Source organism: Gouania willdenowi, chromosome 4, assembly GCF_900634775.1.
Source record: "Gouania willdenowi chromosome 4, fGouWil2.1, whole genome shotgun sequence".
Taxonomy (NCBI): Eukaryota; Metazoa; Chordata; class Actinopteri; order Blenniiformes; family Gobiesocidae; genus Gouania; species Gouania willdenowi.
Window position 1 is genome coordinate 40,407,136 of NC_041047.1, and position 26,033 is coordinate 40,433,168.

Here is a 26,033-nt window from a genome sequence, read left to right on the forward strand (position 1 = left end):
AAATGGTCGGAGCTGCACCAAGATAAGTCTCTCCAGGGTCTTCATGATGTGGGACGTCAACGCGACTGGTCTGTAATCCTTGGAGCCGCTGGGACGTGGCGTCTTTGGAACAGGAACCAGGCAGGATGTCTTCCACAACGATCAGATGTATAATTTACGCATGATCACTGATGGCACAATGGTTACATTTGAGAGTGTGTGTGACACAGCGCTGCTCAGACCTGCGCTGGATGATGGTCAGTAGATCATCTTCAAAGAATGCAGACTGGTTGACAGACTGTGTAGTTGTATTAACTCAGATCAATATCAATATTACTAGGTTTTAAAGTTGTTTAAAAAAAAAAAATTTATTTATTTTTCTACTTTAATAAATGTTTGAACAGCAGACAGAGAACTCCATCTGCCTCAAATGTCAGTGCTTGTGTGCACTGACGTCTCCACAATAAACGAGCAAAACGCTCATTTAAGTAGGCAACTAATTTACTACCCTTTATTTCAGATCTTTGTGAATCCGGCCCTCAGAGTATAACTTACCTTGCTTTATACAACCGGAAATTCAGAGTTTCTTTTATTTGAGCACAAACATACTCAAAGTTTTAACACAACCCGCTTTCTGGAATACCCCTCTGGTGATGACAGAAGGAAAAAACAACAACATAAGAGGAAAAGTGTTACCTGAGTAGTTTGGAATGGGGATTTTGAAAGGCTTGGAGAGGATAGCTCGGATAAATGCCTCCTGTAGACAGATTTGAACAGATGTTACGTGATCAACATCTGCATTTAGTAAAAAATGCCAATGAAACGTGGTTCGTTGCTTGTTTCCAATGCTTACGTGTTTATCTCCATCACTACAGGCCGGTCGGTTGTTAGTGGGAGTCAGAGGCTTTCTGAACTGAGAAATGTGGCTTTCTTGCAGCTCAGTCTCACTTTTTCTTCTTTTCTCCTGAGAAACCAAGCAGTGTTAGATCACGATTGAACAGGAAAGTAGTGCATTAAACACAGATCTGAGTACAAACTACCACATCTGTACAATCTTCCACATACACACACATTACAAACATTATCTTTATAATCATTATTTGGATAAAGCAATAACTGCAACTAGGGCTGGGCAACATGGACAAAAATATCACATCACGATATTCTACTTATTCTTCTTGCACAAAAAATCCCCAAATTTTGCACAAAGGTCCAGTCTCATTCCAGATTGTCCCAGCTGCAAAAACAGGCCAATCGTCCTAAAGGTGGCGCTACAGTACGCCTCTAAAATTTTAAACTTTGGAAATTCCCAATAAATCAACCATATTTGCTACAGATTTCCCCAAAACGTTGCCCCAACAACACTGAAGAAACTGTTGTACTCATGTAAACACACTACATACTGATTTTGACATCAGAATTCGTACGAGTAGTACGTTAGGATGACATTTACAACATGGCCTATCAATCTGAGCTCAATGTGTTCAAACCGTAGAACACAGATGGAAAAGTTGTTCATGTTTTATTAAAGAGTTTCTCAGTCACCATCATGAGTAACACTCCTACTTTTCTGAGTGTCCAGTCCTGGTCCACCTCGTCCTGGCTGCGTTTGGCCCGCTGACTCGGTGCTTGGCTCCTCCTCTGTGTGTGGACAAGTGATGACATCACAATCTTTATCAGGTCTTGATTTATACGTCACAGTTTTCATCAACTACATTTTTTCGAGTGACGATAACAAGACTATGAGTAATTTAAAAAAATACACGTGAATGAAAAGTGTATCAAAATATATTGATATTGTCATCAACAAATAAAAATCAAACTCCGGTTGTAACGACGAGGTGACGTTACTTATGGACTGTTACACTTATGAACTGTTGTAATTTAAAAAGAGTCAATTGTAATACTGTGACAAACTGCAGTGCTTAATGAAATTAAGAGACACATTTTTGTTGTATTGGTTTAATTAATTTATTGGTCAAATGGTGAAGCACATGGTTCAGGCCACAGGATTCATCTAGTGATAAACACAGAAAATCCATTTCAGTTTAATTGATAAATAACTTATCAGTGACATGAAAGATAAAACAATTAAATATGTTCTGGTGTTTTGCATATGATTGAGATGTGATCTTCAACAAAGCTTACCTGTGCATGCTCTCTTCCTCTTTCCTGAGGTGTTCGGGTAAAAGAATTCCCCAGGGCTTTTGGACACCTTTTTATAGTTCCAGGTGGGAGAAACCAAGCAGAAACTAGGAACAGGGGAGCTGGATGTGTGTAGCTCAATGTAAATATGTAGTTTAATAATTTAGGAGATGTAAATAAGATTAATGATATTAATACAGGGTTAGTGTTTGTGATAATGTCTGTTAGGAAGTGTTTGTGTAAATATTTATGCTGTACTTTTAATATGCACATTATATGTCACCCCATGCTTGGTACAGGCTAATTAGTGGTACACCTGTATATAAGGACATTCATTCTGGTCAGTAGAGAGTGGAATGGAGATTGAAGTACACGGTGCTTGTGGTGCAAACTAAAAAATAAACAGATAAAACTGATGCATCAAAACCTGGAGCCTGGTTTCCTTATTGACTGCCTCCACTGCTACGGTTGATCCTTGACAACGGTATAACTTTCAATAATTCATTCAGAACTCATACGATCATGTGGTCTTTAGGGCTGTGCGATATAGACCAAAACTGATATCTCAATATTTTTTCTTAAAAATGGTCATATATATGATATAGAGCTGCACGATTATGGCCACAATAAAAATCAACATGACTTTGTTCATACTGTAATCATGATTAGAATCACAATTATTTATCATATTTGGTAAAAATATTTTTTAGTTTAGTTATTATGGCACTACTTTTAAACAAATATGTGTGGAGTTTACAGCGCAAAAGTAAGCTTTAAAAATGAATTATAATTAAAAAATAATAATTAAAAAACAATTACCCCAATAATTTAAAATGTACCAAAGGCTAACTGAATAAATACACTATTACAGAGTGCAGAGCCTGTTTAAATGTAAATATTGCCAACAATCAGGTTAATCTAATGTGGCAGTAAAAATGATGGAGGTATATTTGTGTTTTTATCATTATCATTAAAAAAATTTAAATATTTTCAATCAAAAATAAATATTTTAAAATCAAAAAAAAAAGTGATCAAATGCTAAAAAAAAATCATGTGAGACCCAAATAATTACATTTGACACTTTTTTTTCATTGATTGAAATGTTTTAGTGTTTGGTTGAATAATAAAGACACAAGTGTACAACCTGTAATATGGCCCAAATACAAAAAAGATGACTTCAATCAAAAAAAAAAATTTAATTTTAAAATGTTTTTTTTGCATTTGAACACTTTTTTACGTTGATTCAAAATATTTATTTTTGATTGAAGTAAATTAAATAAAAAAAAAGGTTTTTTAATTTAAGTTTTTTTTTTTTAATTCAATAATAAAGACTCAAATCTACCTCCATACAAAATTGTGATCACAATTAAAATTCAATAAATTGTGCAGCTCTAATACAAGATAAATCTAGATAATTTTAATTCAAATGAATTCTTACCAGAAAGACAATTCTGGGTTAAATTTGCTGATGTAAAATGCCACACAGGCACAAGATGTGACAAATTTGTATTTTTCGACTATAAGGGACAGCACGTGTGAGTGAGTTCTTTAGTAATCCATCTAACCGCGCTTTTCATGCTGTTCTGAGAAGTAGAGAAAGCAGCGACTCCTGAAAATAATTATTTAATACAAAATCCAATGTTGGTGATATTGTAATTTCTGTATCGTCAAAATAGAAAACTCGATACATCTTGAATATCGAGATATTGCCCAGCTCCAGTGGTCTTACTCATTATTCGCATCAAATATTTCTCTGTGTGTTTATAAACATTAATTCCATCCAATATCAGAGGGGTATTCCATAAAGGAGGGTTAACAAACTCTGAGTCTATCCATAAACTCGAGGTCAACATACCCCGCGATGGGAAACTCTTGGTATCTGATTCCATTACAGCTGGAATGAAGTGGGTCAATCAACCCTGAGTATGTAAACCTTGGGTTACTTACGTGGACGCGCGCCATAAAAAGCCATCATCAATGGATCGAAGATGACTCGAGCTGCCATGGCAACCACCAGGAAAATAGTGATTTATTCACCGTAATGGGTGAAATAAGCCGGTGTTTGAGGACTGAGCCTGTTCTAAAGGTGCGTTCAGTCTTTAGTAACTATAGTGGCTTAAATCACCTGTAATTAGTCACACTTTTTGGTCGCTTCATCACTTTATTGCTTCAGTGACGTGACGAGCGGTGAATAATATGAATAAAGTGTGTCTGAGGAGACGTGTCAGCAGCATAGGATGACTGCATAGAGAGTCCTCCTGTTACACTGGATATAAAGACAGTAAATGCCGCTTGATATCGCATCATTTATATTGATTTTTAATGTAATATTGTCGCCAGAGTCCTCTCGACGTCCTAAAAAATGTCACAAAAAAACACTGAAGCGGGACGCGAACCATCACTTCCAAGAGCAGCGTCACAATTCACTGTGCCATCATACCTTCAAAGAGCCGTGATCTACAGATTTAACTGTATAACAATATAAAACAACAATCGAGCCTTAAAAGTGGATTCATTTAAATTATCATCTCCTCCTTTATATTATCCACAGGTTTGTATTCAGGGAACTTTACTACAGACGTCAGTAGATGTTTTAATGCAGATCAACCTCAGTGACTTTCACTTAATGATCTACATCCACAATGTTATAAAGAAAACTACCGTTTGCACAAAAAAAAAAAAAAAACGTAAAGCAACACATTAGTAATGATGTGATGTGTGTGTGATGTTACTAATGTGTTTCAGAGAAAAGTGTTAAAGTTCATTAAAGTGTTCAGGTGGGCGGAGCCAGGTAGAAAAAACCTGCCAGCGACCAGGTTTAGTTCACGGACAACGTTTCCATGGTAACATACTCAGAAGAACATACCTCGCGTTTAGGACTGGGATACTCAGAGTTTCCCTCATTTGAGCCTGAACATACTCAGAGTTTGAACATAACACGCTTTATGGAATACCCCTCTGGTTGATCAATGCTAATTGACACTTTAAAAAAAATGCATAAACTCTTTTAGTAGACATTTAGTTGACTATAACGACTAAGAACTTGCTGTGAGAAGCAACGTAGCTTTGACTGACTGATTAATAATTATGAGCTTGGTTGGAAAGTTAAGTCCAGCTCCATGTACTACAGGCTCGGTGAAGCTGGATAATTCAGGATATGTTGATCCAGCTTCTTGGAACAGGGCCCGGGTCCTGTTAGCAGTGAACACAGTATGAAGGAGTTCATAAATGACCTCACCATGACTGTCAGTCCGCCTCATGTCTCACACTGTCCTCAGTAAAACACTGGAGACTCTGTCTCCATGTAGAAAAGCTCAGTGCACACACAAGCATGTTCGCGCTAAAACTTTCACAATACTACTACTTCTTCTTCTAATGGTTTCCGGCAGGCTGTACACTAAAAGAAGCGTAATGCTGCCCTCTTCTGTTCACTTAGATTCACTCCATTTTAGATTCTCAAATAGAGGTTGGAAGATTGGAGATACCTCACGACTGCCTTATCTATTAAAATCGACTCTGTTCTTGGTGCAAATATTGACTTTATTGAAAACACTGTCAGCCCAAGAGTTGAAAGTTCTTTATATAACATTCCCCTTTCAACAGAATAACATCCACAGGCCAATAGAACATGGGAAATAGTCTCAAATTGACCACACTGACATAATCCATCCAGATGTTTGCCTATTCGATTTAAATATGCAGCTAGTCCACAATGCCCCAGTCTTAATCTGGTTATCTTAACTTGATTTGATCGGCAAGTTGCCCACAGGAGTCTAGTGCCCTGCACACAAGATTGACACTTAAAATAATGCCTCCCTCTAGACTCATTCTCCCACTCCCTTTGCCAATGCTGATACACAGTAGCTTTGAAAACACTGACACACTCAGCCTTCCCCAATCGGACCACATATTCAATTTCCGTCTCGAGAAGAGCCTTCTTTGCTAGCCTATCAGCAGCTTCATTCCCCACAATACCTGAATGAGATGGGATCCAGGAAAAAACAATACTAGACCCCATCAACTCTATCCGGTGAAGGCAACACAAAATCTCTACCACAGTATCTATCCTAGCCCCAGAGGGATGGTCAGAAATTGCCTGTAAGGCAGCCATGGAATCCGAATATATATACGACATCTCAGGTTTATTTCGTTCAATCCAATCTAAAGCCCACCTAATGGCTAACAACTCAGTCGTGAACACAGATACATAATCAGATACACGCATACTTTCACAACACTACGGCAAACACCAGAGGCCAAAACACACGAGACCGCGCATTCGCCGCCTTATTGGTATACCTTTTTTTTTTAAATTTTTTTTTTAACAAGTGTAGATACAAATAAAAAGGCACGTATTCACATGAATACAGATTATAAACAAGGTTACAAGACATAAAAGACAAAACAAAAAAGAGCTAAGGGGCTAAACAATGTACTTAATCAAATAACAAATTGAGCTATAAGCATTTTCACACTCTGAAACTGCGCATGCGCGACATGGAGGGGTGTCATAGGTATATTTATTTATTTATTTACTTCATTTAAACTAATATAAATACAATACAACACAATGTAATATATAAATGAACATACAACTACAAAGGAATAGGAAGACAATAAAAGGAACAGACAACATAAAAATAATGAACTATATAATCATAAGGGATGGCTTTGGTGCCCGTGTTGATATATTTCTTGAATGTTTTGTAAATGTTTATGGCCTTATGTTTGCAGTGAATTCAATTGTGTAAAAATACTAGGTTACAGTATTTTGTTTTGAAAGTGATGTTGATTTGGTTTGTTTTGGCTCCATTTGGCTTTGTGTATGTGGTATTTAGCAAGGAATATTAGGGTTGCTTGTTTTTCTTTTGGACAAAAAACCTATGAGCCTATAGGCCCATTTAAAATACATTTTAAAAATAAATACATGTGTAACCCACCTAAAAGTTACTGTGATTTGATGTGTTAAGTATTCAGCATTTACAAATACATATTTAAGTTTTCAGTAAATCATTAACAAAGTATAAGCTTTCTATGTCAATGTGTAAGCAGACAAATGTGGTGGGGCTATGTCCTTATTTTATTTATATATTTGTGTCAATTTTTAGGATTATTATTTATTTTTTTATGACACTTTACAGCAGTTGACAGACACTTGAGGGCAAAATCCTCTCGGTAGCAGTGTGACTGTGCGTTTACTGTCTTTACCATGTGCACTGTGGAGGGAGGTTGAGTGATGGTCAGCTCTCTTTAAAACTAAGGAAAAAAGGATCAAAACCTGGGATTTTTGGCGTGGTGTCTGAAACTGTGTACTTGTCATGATAGCCTGGACTGTGTGCAAAAACTTGTGAACAGCCTAAGCAGTTTGTGTGCATTGTTCTCTGTGTGAAGTCATTCATTTTCTATGGCAAAGACTAATTTGTTTGTTTTGTCTTTACCCCCGAACCAGGACATCATTTAATGAAAGTGGTGAATCAAGACTTTGAGTTTCAGTTTTCACAAATTTTGTTTAGAACCGGTTACACATGGATTGAGATTCACTATTTTATTATCATAAACACTTTAGTGCACACAGCCAGGACAGAAAAGCTCCTCAAAATGCATTACAGATGCAAAGGCATACAGGGAAGGACTTGGTCCGCAGGAAAAGTTACGAATTAAGGACGCTGGGCTTGAAATCGTATTGTTGCTGGTTTGAATCTCACTCGAGCAAGTCCCTTAACCCCAAACTGCTCCCCAGCCAATAGTATGTGTCTGCAGACCCGGAGGCACCAGCTACAGGACTGCACTCTTCTTCTACGGCTGCACGTTTACAGCACAAGAAGAAGAAAGCAGCTCTGTAGCTGGTGCCTCCGGCTCTGCAGACATACCCTTCTCTGCCCAGGTGCCGCAAAAAATGGCTGCCCACTGCTCCTCATGGATGGGTTAAATGCAGAGGACAAATTTCATATCTGTAATAACATACAATATATTACCAATAATGGTGAAAGCCCAGGTTACTCTCTTACTCTTACAAGTTACGCTTTATTGGTGGTGCAGATCTAGGGTTGCCACCCGTCCCTTAAAATACGGATTCATTTGGGTTCAAATGCCGAAAAGCCTAGGCCTCCCCACAGTCGCCCCCCTGAAACCATTGTATATTCACTACTGGCTCTTGACCCTGAAAAGAAACGTCTGATCTCCAACATTTGCAGTCTGAACAGCTCTATCGGTGACAGTTTAGTTTTGGGGCCCAGGGAGTCTTGGGAGAAGGAGCTAGGGACCCCATTATCTGAGGATTATTAGCAACGGGTCTTGAAGTTGGTGCACTCCTCCTCAATCTGCGTGAGGCATGGCTTCTTACAATGTAAAGTTATACATAGAGTCCATTACACTAACCTGAAACTGTCTCGGATCTACCCCAATGTAACCGACTCTTGTAATAGGTGCAAGCAATCTCCAGCTGACCACTCCCACATGATTTTTTCTGTCCCAGGCTTGACACATTTTGGTCTGATATTTTTACGTCTCTTAGTGCGGCATATAATACAGTCATTACGCCTGATCCTCTCTTAGCCCTGTTTGGTACCCCCCAGCATACAACCTCCAAAACCGTGCAGACCGTCCTTGCCTTCTCCATCCTGCTGGCCAGGCGTCTCATTTTGCTCCCTCACCCTCCATCCCACCAGAGGTGGATTAAAGAGCTCTTAATGTCAGTTAGACTGGAGAAGTTAAGATGATCCCTTAATGGCTCACTAAAGTAATTTGAAATTACTTGGAGACCTCTTGTAAATCATTATCCGTCTGATGCTAATGACTGATAAAAAAAAAATATGGAATTGTACCTTATTTGGCCCTTAAATGAGGCGTTACGTACTGAGGAAAAATGGAAAGCTGTTGCACAAGTGTGTGTGTGTGTGTGTGTGTGTGTGTGTGTGTGCGTAGCAGTGACTGTGTTCTCTCTCTCTCTCTCTCTCTGTGTGTGTGTGTGAAAAAATGTCCAACTCTAGAGAGTTTTCAGTGACTCATGGTGATCTGTCTGACATCAAACAGCCTCAGGAGAAAAACACTGTAGCTATGAACAATCTGAGAAGTTCTTCATACATCCATCATCTCCTGAGGCTGATACAGTAGACACATCATGATTGGATTGTAAGCTTGATTAATTTGAAAGACTACTGTGATTTGATTTAATGTTTAGGATGTGGAGGTTTTAAAGTCGAATGAAATATTTATTTATTATCACAGTAGCATTAGGTAATATAAACAGGCATGTTATGTATGACCTTTTAAAAAAATAGGTTAACATTAAATAAATACATTAATTTTTGATTTTACATTATATATATTCGCTTGGTTAAAAATGTTTGTAGAGATTTCTGTATATTCTAGTGGTTCCCAAACTGGGGTATGTGTACCCCGAGGACAGGGGTCTGTAACCTGTGGCTCTTTGACTCTTTTGCAATGGCTTCCTATAGCTATAAGAAAATAATGAATTGTTATTTCTTACAGAGGGTATTAATGATAAATGACATTGACACCAAATAAAATCATGTTAAAACAATTTAATAATTTAATTAACTGCCAACATACCAGATTAATAAGCATACTTGATATGGTGCATCAATCAATTAGTATTATATATATATATATATTTTTATGTGTGTGTGTGTGTGTGTTGACCGACATGATCATGTGTTATCAAATTCAGGTTATTTTTTGTAGCACTACAAATACATCAACATTTTTTAAAAATTATTATTAATAACATTATTCGATATAATTGTAACTAGAATTTTATGCACTATATTGACTTCATTGAGGGCAAGGCAAATGTATTTGTATAGCGCATTTCATACACAATGCAACTCAATGTGCTTTACATGATAAAACATTCAACTGTTTAAAATCAATAAGAACATTTAAAATAATCAGTAATCAGTAAAATCTAACCAACCATGGCATGCATCACACAATAATCAACCAATCAGAAGCAATGTAAGGCGGGTCTTGACGAGCCCTCTCTCGACACAGAGCGTACCGACTCGTCGGCATGCTTTCAGAAAGAGTTTCTAGAAGTCAGAAGCCGTTTGAGATGGAATGTAACTACCCAATTTTGTTCACTGTATATTGCTGTGTGTGTGTGTGTGTGTGTGTGTGTTACAGTGTTAGTTTACTTGTCTAAAAAACTGACCCCCCTCCCCCCAGTGCACGAACACACAGTCAGCTGTGTTAGCGACTGTCTGTCAGAAGCTCAGTGCAGATGTCTGTCTGTCCTCAGTTCTGAGTGTTAAACACAGAGATGTTTGAGGAAACACTGCATGTGTTTTTCTTCTCTAACTCTCTGTTGCTCCTCAGCAGAGATCTGCTGCTGTAGCTAACAGGGCTGTTTACACATTCTTAAAGAGACAGTGTCCTGAATGTGATTTACTTTAAAAACGACTTTCTGCAACTCAGAGCTGCCCTGAATGAAGCAACACTACATAATTTAATCACATTTCAGCCTTAATGAAGGAAAAAGTCAAAAGTGACACAAAAGGTTGTTATTGTGCTGCTAGTGATTAATAAAAGGGTCTTTGTGGCTCCACTGACTTTGACCCATTATTGTTTTTCATGTAAAACTATTGAAAAAAATAAATGGTTTATGTTTATGTCTGAACTGTGTGAAATGAGGCGTTCAAATACTGTTTAAATTAGGATTTTATTAATATGAGTGTTACCTCAATAACAAATAGAAATCACTTGACAGATATGCTGCCTTGTTATGTAGCAAGTGTTGCTAATGCTACACTACTTAAGTTAAACAAAGTAAAAAGACTGTGTGTGACTATAAGAACATGTCAGCCCTTTTGTTTGATGTTAGTTGTACTTGGAAGCAGTTTGATAAATTGCTTACATACAATTTTAAAAAAAATATTTGAAAATGACCTTGTCTTAAATGATCTTTTATTCTTTTTTTCATTAGGGTCGATGATTTTAAGTAAGTGTTTGTGTGTGTGTTTGTGCTAGACATTAACTTATATTATTTAAAACTCTTATTCAGCTACTACCAGTGTTATGAACACTGGTAGTAGCTGAATTGCACTTGTAGGTTATGTCAGCATAAATACATAGTAAATGAAACAAATGCCTTGTCTAATCTAATGTTCATTTGAAATGTTCTTATGATTATTTTTGTATGTAATAGTGTTTTTCTATGGACCTTGAATCTGCTGCTAAGACATTCATTCAATCAAAAATCTCTTGATGTTTTAATGGTTTTTTTTTTTTTACATGATTTGCTTTTTAATGACCTCCTTTCTGTTGCAGACAAGGAGAGCTGAGGGGTATTCCATAAAGCGGGTTATGTTCAAACTCTGAGTATGTTCAGGCTCAAATGAGGGAAACTCTGAGTATCCCATTCCAAAAAGCGAGGTATGTTCTTCTCTGAGTATGTTACCATGGCAACATTGTCCTGAACTAAACCTGGTCGCTGGCAGGTTTTATCAAAGAAACCCTGGGTTTCTACCTGGCTCCGCCCACCTGAACACCGTTTCTTAACACTTTAATGAACCTTAACACTTTTCTCTGAAACACATTAGTAACATCACACACCACAGACGTGTTCACATAATTACTAATGTTGTGTTGCTTTACGACTTTTTTTTTTTGTGCAAATGGTAGTTTTCTTTCTAACATTGTAGATGTAGATCATTAAGTGAAAGTCACTGAGAGGTTGATCTGCATTAAAACATTTACTGACATCAGCAAAGTTCTCTGGATAAAGTTCATCAGTAAAGTTCTCTGGATAAAAACCTGTGGATAATATAAAGGAGGAGATGATCATTTAAATAAATCAACTTTTAAGGCTCGATTGTTGTTTTATATTGTTATACAGTTAAGTCTGTAGAGCATACATCTTTAAAGGTATGATGATGTATGCTCTACAGACTTAACTTTTTTTAACTTGTTATTATTTTCATTTAATTATTTTTAATTTTATTTGTATGTACTGTGTGTGTGTGTGCGTGTGTGTACACACGCACTAAATCTGACGTAATAACCAGTACGTAGTTGCGTGTAATGTGTACATTATTGGAACGCAATGACGTCAGACTTAGTGCGTGTAGTTCACAGTACACGGTGTCGAAACGCAGAGTGAAAGTTCTCTCTGACACTACAACTTCTCTCCAAAGCCTGAGCATTTAAAAAGAAATTTCTGTAAAAAAAATCTGTAAAATTTACGGGTAAAAACTGTGAAACCATGCCAGTAAAAAACTATAAATATAAATAATGGGTTTTTACTGTTTATATAACATTAAAATCATAGTAAACTCGTTAATCATGAAAAAACTGTAATGATTACATTTCTTCTCTTTAAAATATACATTCCGTCTCTCTTGCACCGTTTTTTTAACTGAAAAAAATACGTATAACATATTGCACTCGAGTACTGTATTTTGCAATTATTTTTTAAATTACAGCTAAAAGTTAATGTGAAAGTGCAACAAGACACAACAGTAAAAATATGCAATTACTATTAATATGTATTAACTTTAAATAATATCGATTATATATTATTAAAACTAATTTAGTGATTTTAAAGAAAAGTCATATTGAATTTAAAAACCTCTTTTTCAAAGGAGTCCTGCGGTCTTAAAACATGATTTTTAAAAGCATCTCAAATGTAACAACAATGCTAAAAGATTAAACAAGTTTCCACAGTTAGCGGCTGAATTTGAACTGGCCAATCAGTGCACTGCTTCTGTCTCCGGTTCCGCTACCGACACAGTCAGCCTCCCGCGCATGCGCTGATTGTGATTACAGCGCGAGTGAGTGGAGTCGGCTGGAGTGACCCGTTCCCGTTGGACATGGACATGGACATGGACATGGACATCACATCCTGACGCTGCAGTTTGAAGTCCATGGTTGTAACCGAGAGCTTCTTCACCTGCCGTCTTTAGTTTCCTGGTGAGTAACTCAGTACACATCTTTGAAGACGCTACACTGTAGTCCGTAAACCTTATGTAATGACATTTAGCTGCGCGTTTATGGGTATACAATTCTTATAACAACGTGGGAAAGCCTATTAATTCAAGTTGGCATTGTTTTAGAAGATACATTTGTGTTCTTCTTTAGTCAGGAGTCATAAGAAAGCGTTTTGCACTACTCTGTAACACAGTGTAAGTTTTCCCGCCGAGCACCAAGCTAAAGCGGGGCCGTCTATGTGCTGAAGCCCGAAGCTAACCAGGTTGCTTATGTTTGGATGCCACGTTATAGGTTGACAAAATGTATTCTTGTACTATATGTGGAGAAAGCGTCCAGTCTGTGAAAGCATATGTGTTACACTGTAGATTGCACCGCAATGAACCCCGACTTATTTTCAAATCGATTGGGACCAGTTGTAAGCAAGTGTTTTCTGGATATACAGCTTTAAAGTCACATTTCTATCGTCACCATAACAGGACGCCAACAACTACTCACCTGCCTTATTGTCTGTGGTAGTTTACACCAACAAACCTATATACTCATTGTTGAGTTTGTAGTGCATAGTGTGTTAGGATGTGATTTGGGACACACCCGATATTACTTATTTAAATGTCCAACCCGAAATCCCCTTTTAAGTATATTCTCTTCATTTCTTTATTCTTAGGTTCCTCCTGCTTTGCTGCTGAAACATATATGTTGAGCATGTTATTGAGTGTTTCAGCATTTTTTTATGTTATGTTTGTCATTTAAATGACTCCAGGTCTGATATTTAAAATACATTTTTTGATTGAGAATTGTTCCTACAAGTCATGATTGATTTGTGACATGTATCAATTCTGAAATTCTGTTTGTTTAGAACCTCAAAGATAAAAAAATAAATAAATAAAGAACAAGTATTAAAACATTTTAATTTGGTTTATTGTGGTTTTTACAAATTGATAGAAGGATACTGAGTTTAGAACTACCAGGTAGGAGGACTAGAGGAAGACCAAAGAGGAGGTTAATAGATGTGGTAAAAGAGGACATGAAGGTAGTTGGTGTCAGAGAAAAAGATACAGTAGACAGGTCTAGATGGAAGAAACTGATTTACTGTGGAGACCCCTGAAGGGAAAAGACCAAAGAAGAAGTGGTTTTTACAAAAAAAAAAAAATCTGACTGTTAATTTTCCATTCAAAAACTGTCATATGTCATGGCAAAAAGCTTATTTTATACGGTATTTTCATATACATTTTTAAGTAAAACTGTAAAATATATATTGATACACCTTGTTTTTTTACAGCAACATATGGAATAAATAACATTTGTTAATCGTAAAAACAACAGCCATAATACATTTATTTTCTGTAAATGGAGAAAATATTATACCGTAATTTTACGGTATATTTTCGGCAACCGCAGCTGCCAGGAATTTACCGTAAAATCAACATTTTTTTTTTTTTACAGTAAAACAATGGTAAGACAGGATTTCATTGTCTTCATCTGCTTTATATTCATAATTGAACAAATGATTAGATTTTGCAATAAACAAATTAGCATATGACCAACTGATGTCATGATTAAGTGGTGCCAGGATCCTGATATATTGTTTTCTCTCTGCAGCGTGAGTGTATTTCTATTCATGTGGGCCAAGCTGGAGTCCAGATCGGTAATTCCTGCTGGGAACTTTTCTGTCTGGAGCATGGGATTCAGCCAAACGGACAGGTGCTTTCAAACCAGGAATCTGGAGGAGGAGACGACTCCTTCAACACCTTCTTCAGTGAAACTGGGACAGGGAAACGTGTCCCCAGAGCGCTTTATGTAGACCTGGAGCCTACTGTCATCGGTTTGTAATCATATCATTACTCATTATTATATGATTATATCAGAACTATGACTAACAAACTTATAACTATACACAGAATACTTCTTTATACTGGAATCACTGTGAACACATTATCATTTCTTTTAAATATCAAGACAAAACAATGCAATTCTGTGATACAACAAACCCATTGAAAAAAATATACAACCTATTTTAGAATTACAATAATACACTATAATACAACATAACACTTACAGGTATAGTGCAAATGTCTCAAGAAACAATAACAACAATGGTGCAAAAATCCAAAAACAATGTAAAACAGTGCAATCAAAAGTTAAAATACAGTATATACAGTTTCAGTACAAGGACATTTCTACTTTCCTGTTTGATTTTAGGTTTTGTGTTACTGACTAATCAAATCAAAGAACACAATGTGCAAACAACATAATATAATTACTGTATATAGAATAGAACAAGAATTAGAATAAAATAAATAGAAATATGAGCAGAAGATTAACATATAAAGTTACAGATTTTTAGTATTAATATTCAATTAGGAGAAAACATGTACAGTGATTGTAAAGGGTGTGTTTCACGTTCATTAAACCTTTTTAAATTATCATTTAAAAAAAAAAGAAATGTGGTGCTATTTGGCCCCTTCCAGCAGATGGCGCCCTGGGCCTGTGACTAAACGTCAGGAAAACTGCACCAATTAAATAAGTCATGTTTTTTTTTAAAAAAAAAACGTCTATGGATTGAAGATTATTCTGAATTGTGTATTTCATTAGAATATTTTGAAACTACATAACTTTACTGCTTTGATTTTCTCTATAGACGAAGTGCGAACAGGAACGTACCGTCAGCTGTTTCATCCAGATCACCTTATCACAGGAAAAGAGGATGCTGCCAACAACTATGCCCGAGGACACTACACCATTGGGAAAGAGATCATAGAACTTGTTATGGATAGGACTCGTAAAATGGTACATCTAAAAGAAATGAAAGTTGCAGGAAATAAAACCTAATCTTAAAACTAATAAGGATTTTATTGCTTTTTTTTTTACAGGCGGATCAGTGCACTGGCCTGCAGGGATTTCTCATCTACCACTCCTTTGGTGGAGGCACTGGCTCTGGTTTCACCTCCTTGCTGATGGAGAGGCTCTCTGTTGACTATGGTAAAAAGGCCAAGCTTGAGTTTGCTGTCTACCCATCACCCCAGATTTCCACTGCTGTAGTTGAGCCTTACAACTCCATCCTGACCACCCACACCACCTTGGAGCACTCAGACTGTGCCTTCATGGTGGACAACGAGGCCATCTACGACATCTGCCAGAGGAACCTTGATATTGTGCACCCTTCATACCCTAATCTTAACCGTCTCATGAGCCAGACCATCTCATCAATCACATCTTCTCTTCGTTTTGATGGAGCTCTGAATGTTGATCTGACAGAGTTTCAGACCAACTTGGTGCCTTACCCTCGTATCCACTTCCCAATGGCCACCTATGCCCCGGTCATCTCTGCTGAGAAAGCCTACCATGAGCAGCTGTCTGTGTCTGAAATCACAAACGCCTGCTTCGTATGGCAAGCCCTTTTAACATTTAATAAGTCTGGCGGACATGGAGCAATTTAGTTTTCACTAGTGGAAATTACATTTGAACATGTTCAAATGTAATTGTGACATGTTGAAATGTTAATTCAAGATATCTGTAAAGCCATTTTACAGATATTTCAACATGTCAAAATGTCATTTCGACATGTAGAAACTGAATTACAGATATCTGCAATTACATTTTTACATGTAACAATTGAATTGCAGATATCAGCAATTGAATTTCAGATAACTTATTAAATGTTAAAAGGGCTTGCCATATCAACGCTGCCATTGCAGCCATTAAGACCAAACGCTCCATCCAGTTTGTGGACTGGTGCCCCACTGGCTTCAAGGTGGGCATCAACTACCAGCCTCCCTCTGTGGTTCCTGGAGGAGACCTGGCCAAAGTGCAGAGGGCCGTTTGCATGCTGAGCAACACCACTGCCATCTCTGAGGCCTGGGCCAGACTAAACCACAAGTTTGACCTCATGTACGCCAAGAGAGCCTTTGTCCACTGGTATGTTGGAGAGGGAATGGAGGAGGGAGAATTCTCAGAGGCCAGAGAGGACATGGCTGCCCTGGAGAAAGATTATGAAGAAGTTGGCGCTGATAGTGTGGAATATGAGGGAGAGGAAGGAGAAGAATATTAAAGGGCTTGATGTAACTGCACACCCCAAAAGTTTGTCATCAGTCATTGTTCCACCAACTGTTTGCGCTGCAGTGATGAATTAAAACTAATAATAATATATAAATAAATATATATATATATATTAATAAATTAAGAACATTTAAACAGTAAATTAACTTACTTTAGAACAGATGATGCACACATGGTAGCTCTGTCAGAACAGGACATGGAACAATGTGCAACACTGAAAGAGGCACGTGTAGAAACACGGAACAAACATTAGTTCCCCCCAGTCTTCCCAACACAGCCGCCCCCAATTGTCAGTCAGGATAATTGTCCATCCCCGGGAAGACTGCCTGGAGTACTATCTTCTTCCTCAGCCAACTGAGGAAGAGGGATCAACCGGACGGTTGTAAATCTTCGATTTCACCTTAACAGAAGCTGTACGTACCCGACCATCTGGAGCAGGAAAAGTCTCAGTCACAATACCCACTGGCCAGGATGCTCTTGGGAACCGTGGGTCAACAATGAGGACCACCTGTCCAACACAGAGCCCCTTCGCCTCAGTCGTCCACTTCTGACGATCTTGTAGGCCCGGAAGGTATTGGCGAGTGAAGGAAGACCAGAAGTTATCGGCAAGCACCTGACTGTGTCTCCATCGGCGCCTCCCCAACAGGTCTTCGTTGTCGTAGAGGGCTTGTGGAAGAGAAGAATCTCTGCGACCCATGAGTAGCATGCTTGGTGTCACGGGATCAGGATCTGCTATATCTGCCGAGACGTACCCAAGTGTCTTGGCATTCAGGATGCCTTCTACTTCGGTGAACAGGGTGCGTAGGACTGGCTCCGGGACAACTTGCTCTTTCAAGATGACTCTTAGAGAAGCCTTCACTGATCTGATCTCCCTCTCCCACATCACTCCGAAGTGGGGAACCTTCGGGTTCGGCCCAGCCAGCGACCCAACCCTCGGGCTGACCCATACCTGAAATAAACAAAAAAAAAAAATGTTTAACGAACAGTGATATTTAAACATATTTATTTAATTACATTGAAAATATGAAGTTTTTAAAGCTTTTTTTTAACTGAAACATGTTTGTACCTTCCTTTAGACGTACATTTAAACTGTTATATGGTCTCACATACAGAAACACCAAATGTTTTTGTTGTTGTTTGTAGAATGTTTTCATTTAACTCCTGATACCTTTCACTGAATCAATTTGAAATACTTTGATGGTCTTGGAAGTGGTCTCTGTGGTGGGTTGGCCTGGGGTGTCATGTCTGGCTGTCATGGGGGGTGGGAGTTGTGGCTGTCTGCACCGGGGTTGATGTAGGGTTGCGTAGCCCCTTAGGATGGTGCTGTCTGTCGGGTGGTGCTCACTGTTTCAGCAGGTGGGGGTACTGTGGGCTGCCTGGTGGGGTCTTTCTGTCTACAGGCCAGTGGGTGGGTGTGTCGGGGCGTCCCTGGCTGGGGGCCGCTACATTGCATTGACACGTGCGCCGTTCAGTGTGTCTCCTTCTCGTGGGGGTGGCTGTTGGTGGGGCGTTGTGTGGGTTTTCTCCCTGGTGCCTGGTCGGGAGCCACAGGCAGGTGGATTTTGCAGGAGACTAGGCTTTGGCCTTGCTCTTACATACCTGCTGGTGCGGCCGTCCCTTACAATATTTTTACCAATGGAATTGATAAAAACACAATAAGCAGATTGTTAATCAATGTTAAAAACCACTATTTGCCAGTGTTGACAGTTTATGAGAGCATTACACACTAATAAGCAAATTACTGCAGTATAATTGGGATATAATATGTCGAGAAAAAGTATATAATGAGTTTTAGGAACATTTTACTCATTATATGACAAAATTTGTCCAATTCAGACATACAACAGACAGCTAGACTAAAAACAAAAAAAAAAACAATTATCGATGAAAATGCAGGAGATTTATAGCATTATTGAGGGTAAAATGTACCTTAATTTAACTCCAATTCATAAAACTAGGCAAAGTTTTTGTTTCAGGTAGTGTGTTGACACTATGGAACAGGTTCACCATTAAGTTAAAGCAGAGTCCAAATATTAAACATTTCAAAAGAAGGCACAACAACAATTTTTAAAAGGTACAGGCATGAGGGAGGTGTTGGATAGCATTGAGTGTTAAGAGGACACTGTTTCATGTATATACAGTATATATATATATAATATACTATTGTTCAATTGTTTTGTATTTGGTATATTGTTGTATTATTATTATCTTATATTTTATACTATTATTTTTCTTCATTTGTTTTTCAAGGGCTTAACGGGCAACCTGGGACGATATTTTGTGATATACATGCTATGCACTTATATACATACTGTATATATATTACATACTGTCTTAGTACAATGAAGATTGCCACTGTAATTCATTAGTTTAGATTAGAAGAAGGAGCAGTAGTTTATAAGTTACTCTTCTGTATTTGATGTTTTATGTTCAAATTTATGCTCTTTTTCCCCTATTTTAATTATTTTGTTTGCATATTCAAAAATAAACAATTCAATTTAATTCCCCTTATAAACTTTAGTTTATCCTTCCTTCAGGAGGGCTAATGATGGTCACAATAAAGCAAAAATAATAAATGTATTTGTTTATTTCTTGGAAGATTAAAACATTCATAGCTGTGCAAAAAGATTGCACTATGTAGTGATAAACTTTGACAACATATACAGATAAAACATAAATAAACATTTAATTTGTGCAGTGATGGATGTTTAGCACTGCTATTTATAATTTTTTTAAAGGAATTTATTTATTGATTATTTATTTTCTATTTTGATATGGACAGCACAATGACATTGGACAATTTTTAATTGTTTTAACGTGTGCTAATTTGTAACACTTGTCCACAGGAGGATTTTGAAAAACAAATTAAATAAGGGAAAAAATAAGCTATTTAAATTTAAATAAGGAGACATTTTAAGAAAGTGATCAATGTAGGAAATAAAGTTTGTATCTGTAAATAAATGAAGTAAATATTCAAGCACAAACAATGCAAACAGTATCCATGGTAACTACATTTCACCCACCTCATTGGCTGCTTCAAAAACAAACCAAAACAAATACTTCAGTATCAATTTTATCTAGAAAAATATGAAGTGAAACTCGACTTTAAATTATTTATGAACTAAAGTACAAATTTACATTAAATCTACCTCAGTCAGTACAGGACTTAAATAAATCTACTTTTTTTTTTTTTTTTTTAAATAATTACACCTCAGCAAAACAGTCGGAACAGCCCAAATAATCACTAAAAGTGTCACATCAGAGTAAAATTATTACAAAAGTCAAAGTAACACATGACAAATCAGCATTTCTTGATTTTCGTTATGTTAAAACCATTTTCTGTCGGCCTATAATATAAAATATAAACGTCTCAGGCCCCGAACCTGATTTAGACAGACCTATAGATTATAAATCATAATATATGTTTAACTTTTCAGTGCTAAAATGATGAAATAAGGCCTATCAGGTGAGAATAATTCAAACGTGTCTTACCTTGAGCCATGCGCAGGGCCATGGTTCACTTTTCTGGTCTCGTCGTCTTATAAGTCCTTTTTCTGAAGTTCTGGTCCTGGTCTGAAGTTCTTCTTCTGGTCGTGTAGAGGTCTTCTGATGACTTTTCTCAGTGTTTTGTAGAGTTTTTCTCTCCTTTCTCAGCTCAAAGATGCTCACAGATGCTCACAGCTCTCCTCTCAACGTCTCTCGCTGCTCGCTAAGAACGTTGAAGTTCAGCAGGTGAATTTAAATGCCGCATCCAACTCGTTTCCATGGCTACGACGTCACGCAACTTGACGTAAATACTTAAAAAAAAACTTTTCAAGATACACAATTTATTTTTGTGTTTATTTGTGAGCAATACATAAATAATGGCTATCTTAACGTTTTATATGAACTATAAAAAATAAAATAATTTACGTAAGGTGAAACGTTCAGTTTTACAACGCACGTGACCACTTTTCACGTTCTGTCTGTTGCGTAAAAATCATAGCAATTGACCGATTTCCCACAGACCCTGAACGCACCACTGAGATCACGTTCGGCCAGTGTTTTTCTATGGAGGACCAAACCTGCCATAATTAAAAAATAAAAGAATAAAGGTAAAAAAATTTTAAAAGTTTTATATGTATAAAATACATGATTAAATGAATACAAGTGAAAAAAAAAGTATCTAAATTATATTTGTTTTTTTATCTATTTCATTTAATTTTTTTAACAATATTTTTTGCATGCATTTATTCAATGATGTATTTATATTTTAAATCATATTTTTACTTTTGTTTTTTTCCCCACTTATATTTATTTATTTGTATTTCATTTAAAATTTTCCTTTGTAATTGTTTTTAAACGTGTATTTATTTATTCATTTAATTTTAACTTCGGCAGGTTTGTTCCCCCGCATTTTTCAACATTGGGGTCGTGACCTTAGTTGTGCTCGCTTGGAGTTTAAATGGAGTTGCCTGAAATGTCTAGCAATTGATAAAATAAATAAATAAAATAAAACAATAAATAATAATAAAAAAATTACAAATTAAAATCTTATACAACTTTATTCTATACTTTCACTATGTCAAATATAAATATGGTTATAATAATAATAATAAAATTCAATATAAAAATGTCTGAGCTGGCACAACTTGTTACTAACTCTCACAAAAAGGGATTTGTACCATGAAAACAGCAATTTAATGTCTGCTTAGCTAAACAAAAGAAGCACTTACCATTACATTTGATTAGTTCTTTAGTGTTTGTTAAATGTACCTCATGATGCTCAAATGTTACAATTAACAGACATGTGTTTTTGTTAATAATAAAGGTGTTGTTGTAGATTTGTTTTTGTTATATAAAACACTTATATTAATAAATGAAGCTGAGTTATTAAATGTTAAATATTGAGCCTTTTGCACAGCTCTTTGTTCATTCTGTGAATAATGGGGACTTGGTTGGTTTGATGAGGTTTAGTCGGTTTTGTCCCTTTTTTGTGTGAATGTGAGTGTGAATGGGTGAATGAGCTGATATGTAAAGTGCTTTGAGAATTTCATTGTAGGGATAAAGCTCTATATAAATCAAGTACATTTACCATTTGAATAATAAACACAAACACAGTTGTTGTACATGCTGACACCAGTGTAGACAAAATAAGTTATAGTTAACATTGGAGCATGTTAATAATAATTGTTGCTATGTTGTGTATATAATCTTTGTAACTATAAATATAGAACTATCTGACACCACTTTCAGGTGGTGATTTTATTTTTTACATATATTACAAAGCTGTAACAATAACATTTATTTTATACAATACAATAATCATGTTATTGTATGGACTGTGGTCTAGGTCAATGAATAAACTGAGTTTTTCATAATTAATGAGTAAATTGATTGATAACCTTATTTATTTAAACTACTGTGGTTTCTCCCAGTCTATGTTAAACTAAAACATTCCCTTTAATACAGTGTGACTATAGAAGGTGATTTTATGTCTGTCTAAAATAATACAGTGAGCAGGTTACACGTATTCTATCATTTTCTGTCTTTATTTGCATGTTTGGTGTTGAAGTAATCCAAAAGTAATCAGTTACATTACTTTAATATAGTGATACTTAGAGTAAGTTACTGATTCTATTTTTTAACAGGTAACTTGTAATTGTACCAAATTACTTTGTAAAAGTAACCCTCCCATCACTGTGTATAAGTCCCACCCCTAAAAAATTAATCTAATTAACTTGGGGCTTTGTAATTAATAATCTAAATTATTCACATTTTAAATGCATAACTATATTTGCCCTAAAAAGCAACACTTCTCAATCTAAATGGATTTTAGTGAATGAATGAATCAAATAATAAACACAGACAGAAATACAGTAAACTCAAACAATTTTAATGTCACAATTGTGGAAAAATGTAACAAATCTAAGTAAAAGTGCCATTTTAATTACATTATGTACTTTTCACAGCAGTGTTGGCTTGAAATGGTGAAAAAAAAAAAAATCAACATAAAGTGGGTTTTTTTTTTTAATTCAAGTAAAATTTGAAATATAAACAGTCATTTGGCCTAAATGTTTTTGGAACTCCAAGTACTAAATAACAGCACTAGATAAACATTGTAGTGCAAAAAATAACACCCATCAGCCTCACAACACCTTCAGGCCTATTTCTTCTCCTTCAGCTCAGACAAACTAGCCAGTTCACATTATCAGAGCTCAAGGAAGATATTTTTTGTCACTATGTGACCTGAAAGTGAGAACAGCCTCACACATGGGACAGAAGTGGCAGGGCTAGTCAGAAAGTTGTGGGCCAGGACAGACTGCTGTGGGTGGGTCCCTGCTCGACTGTGTAGGAGGATGAGCTTGGACAAGGAGTAATAAGATTTATAATATTATTGTTATTAATATTACAGCAATTTGCCAAGAGGTGCCACCTGAAATTGAGTTCAAGTGATTCAGATCACTTAATTAGTTATTAATACCTTGTCATCCAGGGTTGTGAACTCGTGTCAAGACTTTCTACTCTCCATATAACAAACCTTATGATTGTAATATTTTCATAAACCACAGACAACTTCTCAAAGTATAAACATTTATTAATCATAACAAGTTAAAACCTACTAACACAATAAAGCTAAAAGAGTACTACGCTCACTAAACTAAGGGTAAATGTATTCACACTTTAAAGGTAAAAGCTTAGTAGAGAAAGAAAGGAGGGAGGAGAGAAAGGTTGCATGATTTGTGTGCGTGTGCGTGTGCGCGTGCGTGTGTGTGTGTGAGCTATGATAAGATCAGTATAGAATAATGTGGCTGCAATTATGTTTGGCCAGATTAGAATTTGAGATCCAGAGGACCTCGGTTCTGATGGGTCCGTGGTCGGTGATCCTTCTCTGGTGGCAGAGTGGTGGTCTGGTGAGAGGAGTCTGAAGCAGCAAAGCGTGGCTCTGGACCGCTGGAGTGTGTCCGAAAGGGTCCTTTCCTGGACCTGGTTCTGGCCTGTGTTAGGCTGGTCGGTTCTGTTCCTTGTTTAGCACGTTTCACAGCTCGTTCAGTCAGCAGGTTTCCACTGGTTCTGACCTGTGTTAGGTCTGTCTGGCCTTTGTTCAGCGTGTGCAGGCTTTGTTCTTGAAGTTCAGTGTTCAGCTCCTTCAGGCGTGGTTCTTGGTTGTTGGTTCAGCATCTTCAGTTGAAACAGGAGGTTTTATCTCTGGGAAGCGCAAGCTTGTTTAAAAGGTCTAATGAAAGAAAACACTTTGTTACAAAGAAAATAAAAGATTAAAGAAGACGTACATAACACTGCAGTGGGTATCTTAGCGGCCAGCACCAAAATCCAATGATTAGAATTTTGCGCTTCGGTTTTATCGCGGTCCAAGCGATTCTATTGGTCGACGTGTTTTCGGGAGCCAATTAGATTGCTTGGGATGTTCTGTGGGTTGTGGCAATCATGTAAGTGTGATAAGGAATGAATGCATGAGAAATCCTTTGGAACAAGAAATATGAATATAACTCAGAAACCAGTTAGATTATAACTTTCCAAACTAGACAAAAGCAGAGATCATATTTTCCTGTTTATTGTGGCACCAAACATGATATACTTTATGCAACGTTAATGAGAGATATTCCTTAGGAACACTTTTACTGTAAAACAATTATATGATCTTATTCTAAGGTTGTCCTTGACTTCCTGTGAATAAAACAGTTATTGACAGTATAGAAAAATACATTTCAAACTTTTATCAGAAATTTGTGTCCGTTTTTGGAATGTTTCATTGTTAATTCTTGGAGAACAGTATAGCACAAAGCAAAGATTCTGCCATGTGCTCACAGCAGGGAGAAGGACAAACAGTCGTAAATTCCTGTTCTTAGCTCTTTGTCTCTGTATGTGAGGGGAAAAAGTGGGAAACTCTTCCTGACCAAATGGTCAAGAAGTGTGCTGTGGTATCTGTCAGACATGACCTCACACTTCTATTCTATTCTATTTTTTTTGTTTGTTGTTGTTGCAATGCCTTCCTCTAATGATATTAATCATTTGTAATTTGACCGTGTTACTAATATGTTTAAAATGATTTTCATTTACTTGTGTGTTATTTTATAATTGGATGTGAAACTCTTTTGTCAAAATTAAATAAAATGTCAAAAAAGTAGAGAGAAATCTGAGGTATTTATTTAATTTCAATAATTTAACATGCATAGCTGTCATCAAAAAATTGCACTACATGTAGTTTTACCTTCAACAGCATGTGCAAACAAGGTGGGAGGAAAAAGACAATATTGGGATATATATATGGGAGCCCTGATACACCATATTTGTTATTGTGCAATATTTTTTTATAAAATATATAATATAATAATATTTTTTTTTCCTTAAATGTACCCTTTTTTTGTTCTGTGCTTTTGAAGAAGTTGGAAGTTGAGTTCATTATCCTTATTGAGTTTGTAATCTTGCAAATATTTTTGTAAAAGTTACAAACAATAAATAAAAAACAACACCCAGTGTTTGTTTTGTTTTTTTTGCTTATGCATTTCATGTGTTTCAGCGTACGCCACCTGAAGTGATCTTACCTACGCACAGTTTCATAAATGTTGGGAGAGTATGGAGGCTATATTAAATAACTGTTTATGTTTCTTTAATGGTGTTTTACGACGTTGATTTTGGTAGATGGCTAAAAGCTTGTTCATGTGGATCTGAATTTTATGTTTTGATGAGCGCATTGAGATGACTTTGTTGTAAATTATGCTTTATAAATAAAGTTGAATTGAATTGAATTGAATTAACACTTGTCAGCAGAAACATATGAAATTGTCATTGGTGTTGACATTGGTGGTCACGATTTGGAACGCCCTGCTTACCCTACCCTAGTGCTCACGGCACGTCACTGAGAGCCTGTGTTTGTTAATGTGCACGCAGCAGCCTCCGTTTGGGTA

General features: G+C 36.6%; 1 protein-coding gene and 1 pseudogene across 1 annotated transcript; one reads left to right on the plus strand and one right to left on the minus strand.

Moving 5' to 3' along the window:
• Nucleotides 1-131: 131 nt before the first annotated feature.
• Nucleotides 132-5,471, minus strand: LOC114462478 (DNA repair and recombination protein RAD54-like). The gene is made up of 5 exons (XM_028445346.1): nucleotides 5,363-5,471; nucleotides 1,546-1,620; nucleotides 833-943; nucleotides 676-736; nucleotides 132-167 (listed from the first exon to the last, which is right to left on the minus strand). The coding sequence occupies exons 1-5, from the start codon at nucleotides 5,363-5,365 to the stop codon at nucleotides 142-144; spliced, it is 276 nt and encodes a 91-aa protein (XP_028301147.1). The 5' UTR covers nucleotides 5,366-5,471; the 3' UTR covers nucleotides 132-141.
• An 8,624-nt stretch (nucleotides 5,472-14,095) lies between these two features.
• LOC114462233 (tubulin alpha chain-like) lies at nucleotides 14,096-19,055 on the plus strand (annotated as a pseudogene).
• The last annotated feature ends 6,978 nt before the right edge of the window (nucleotides 19,056-26,033 follow it).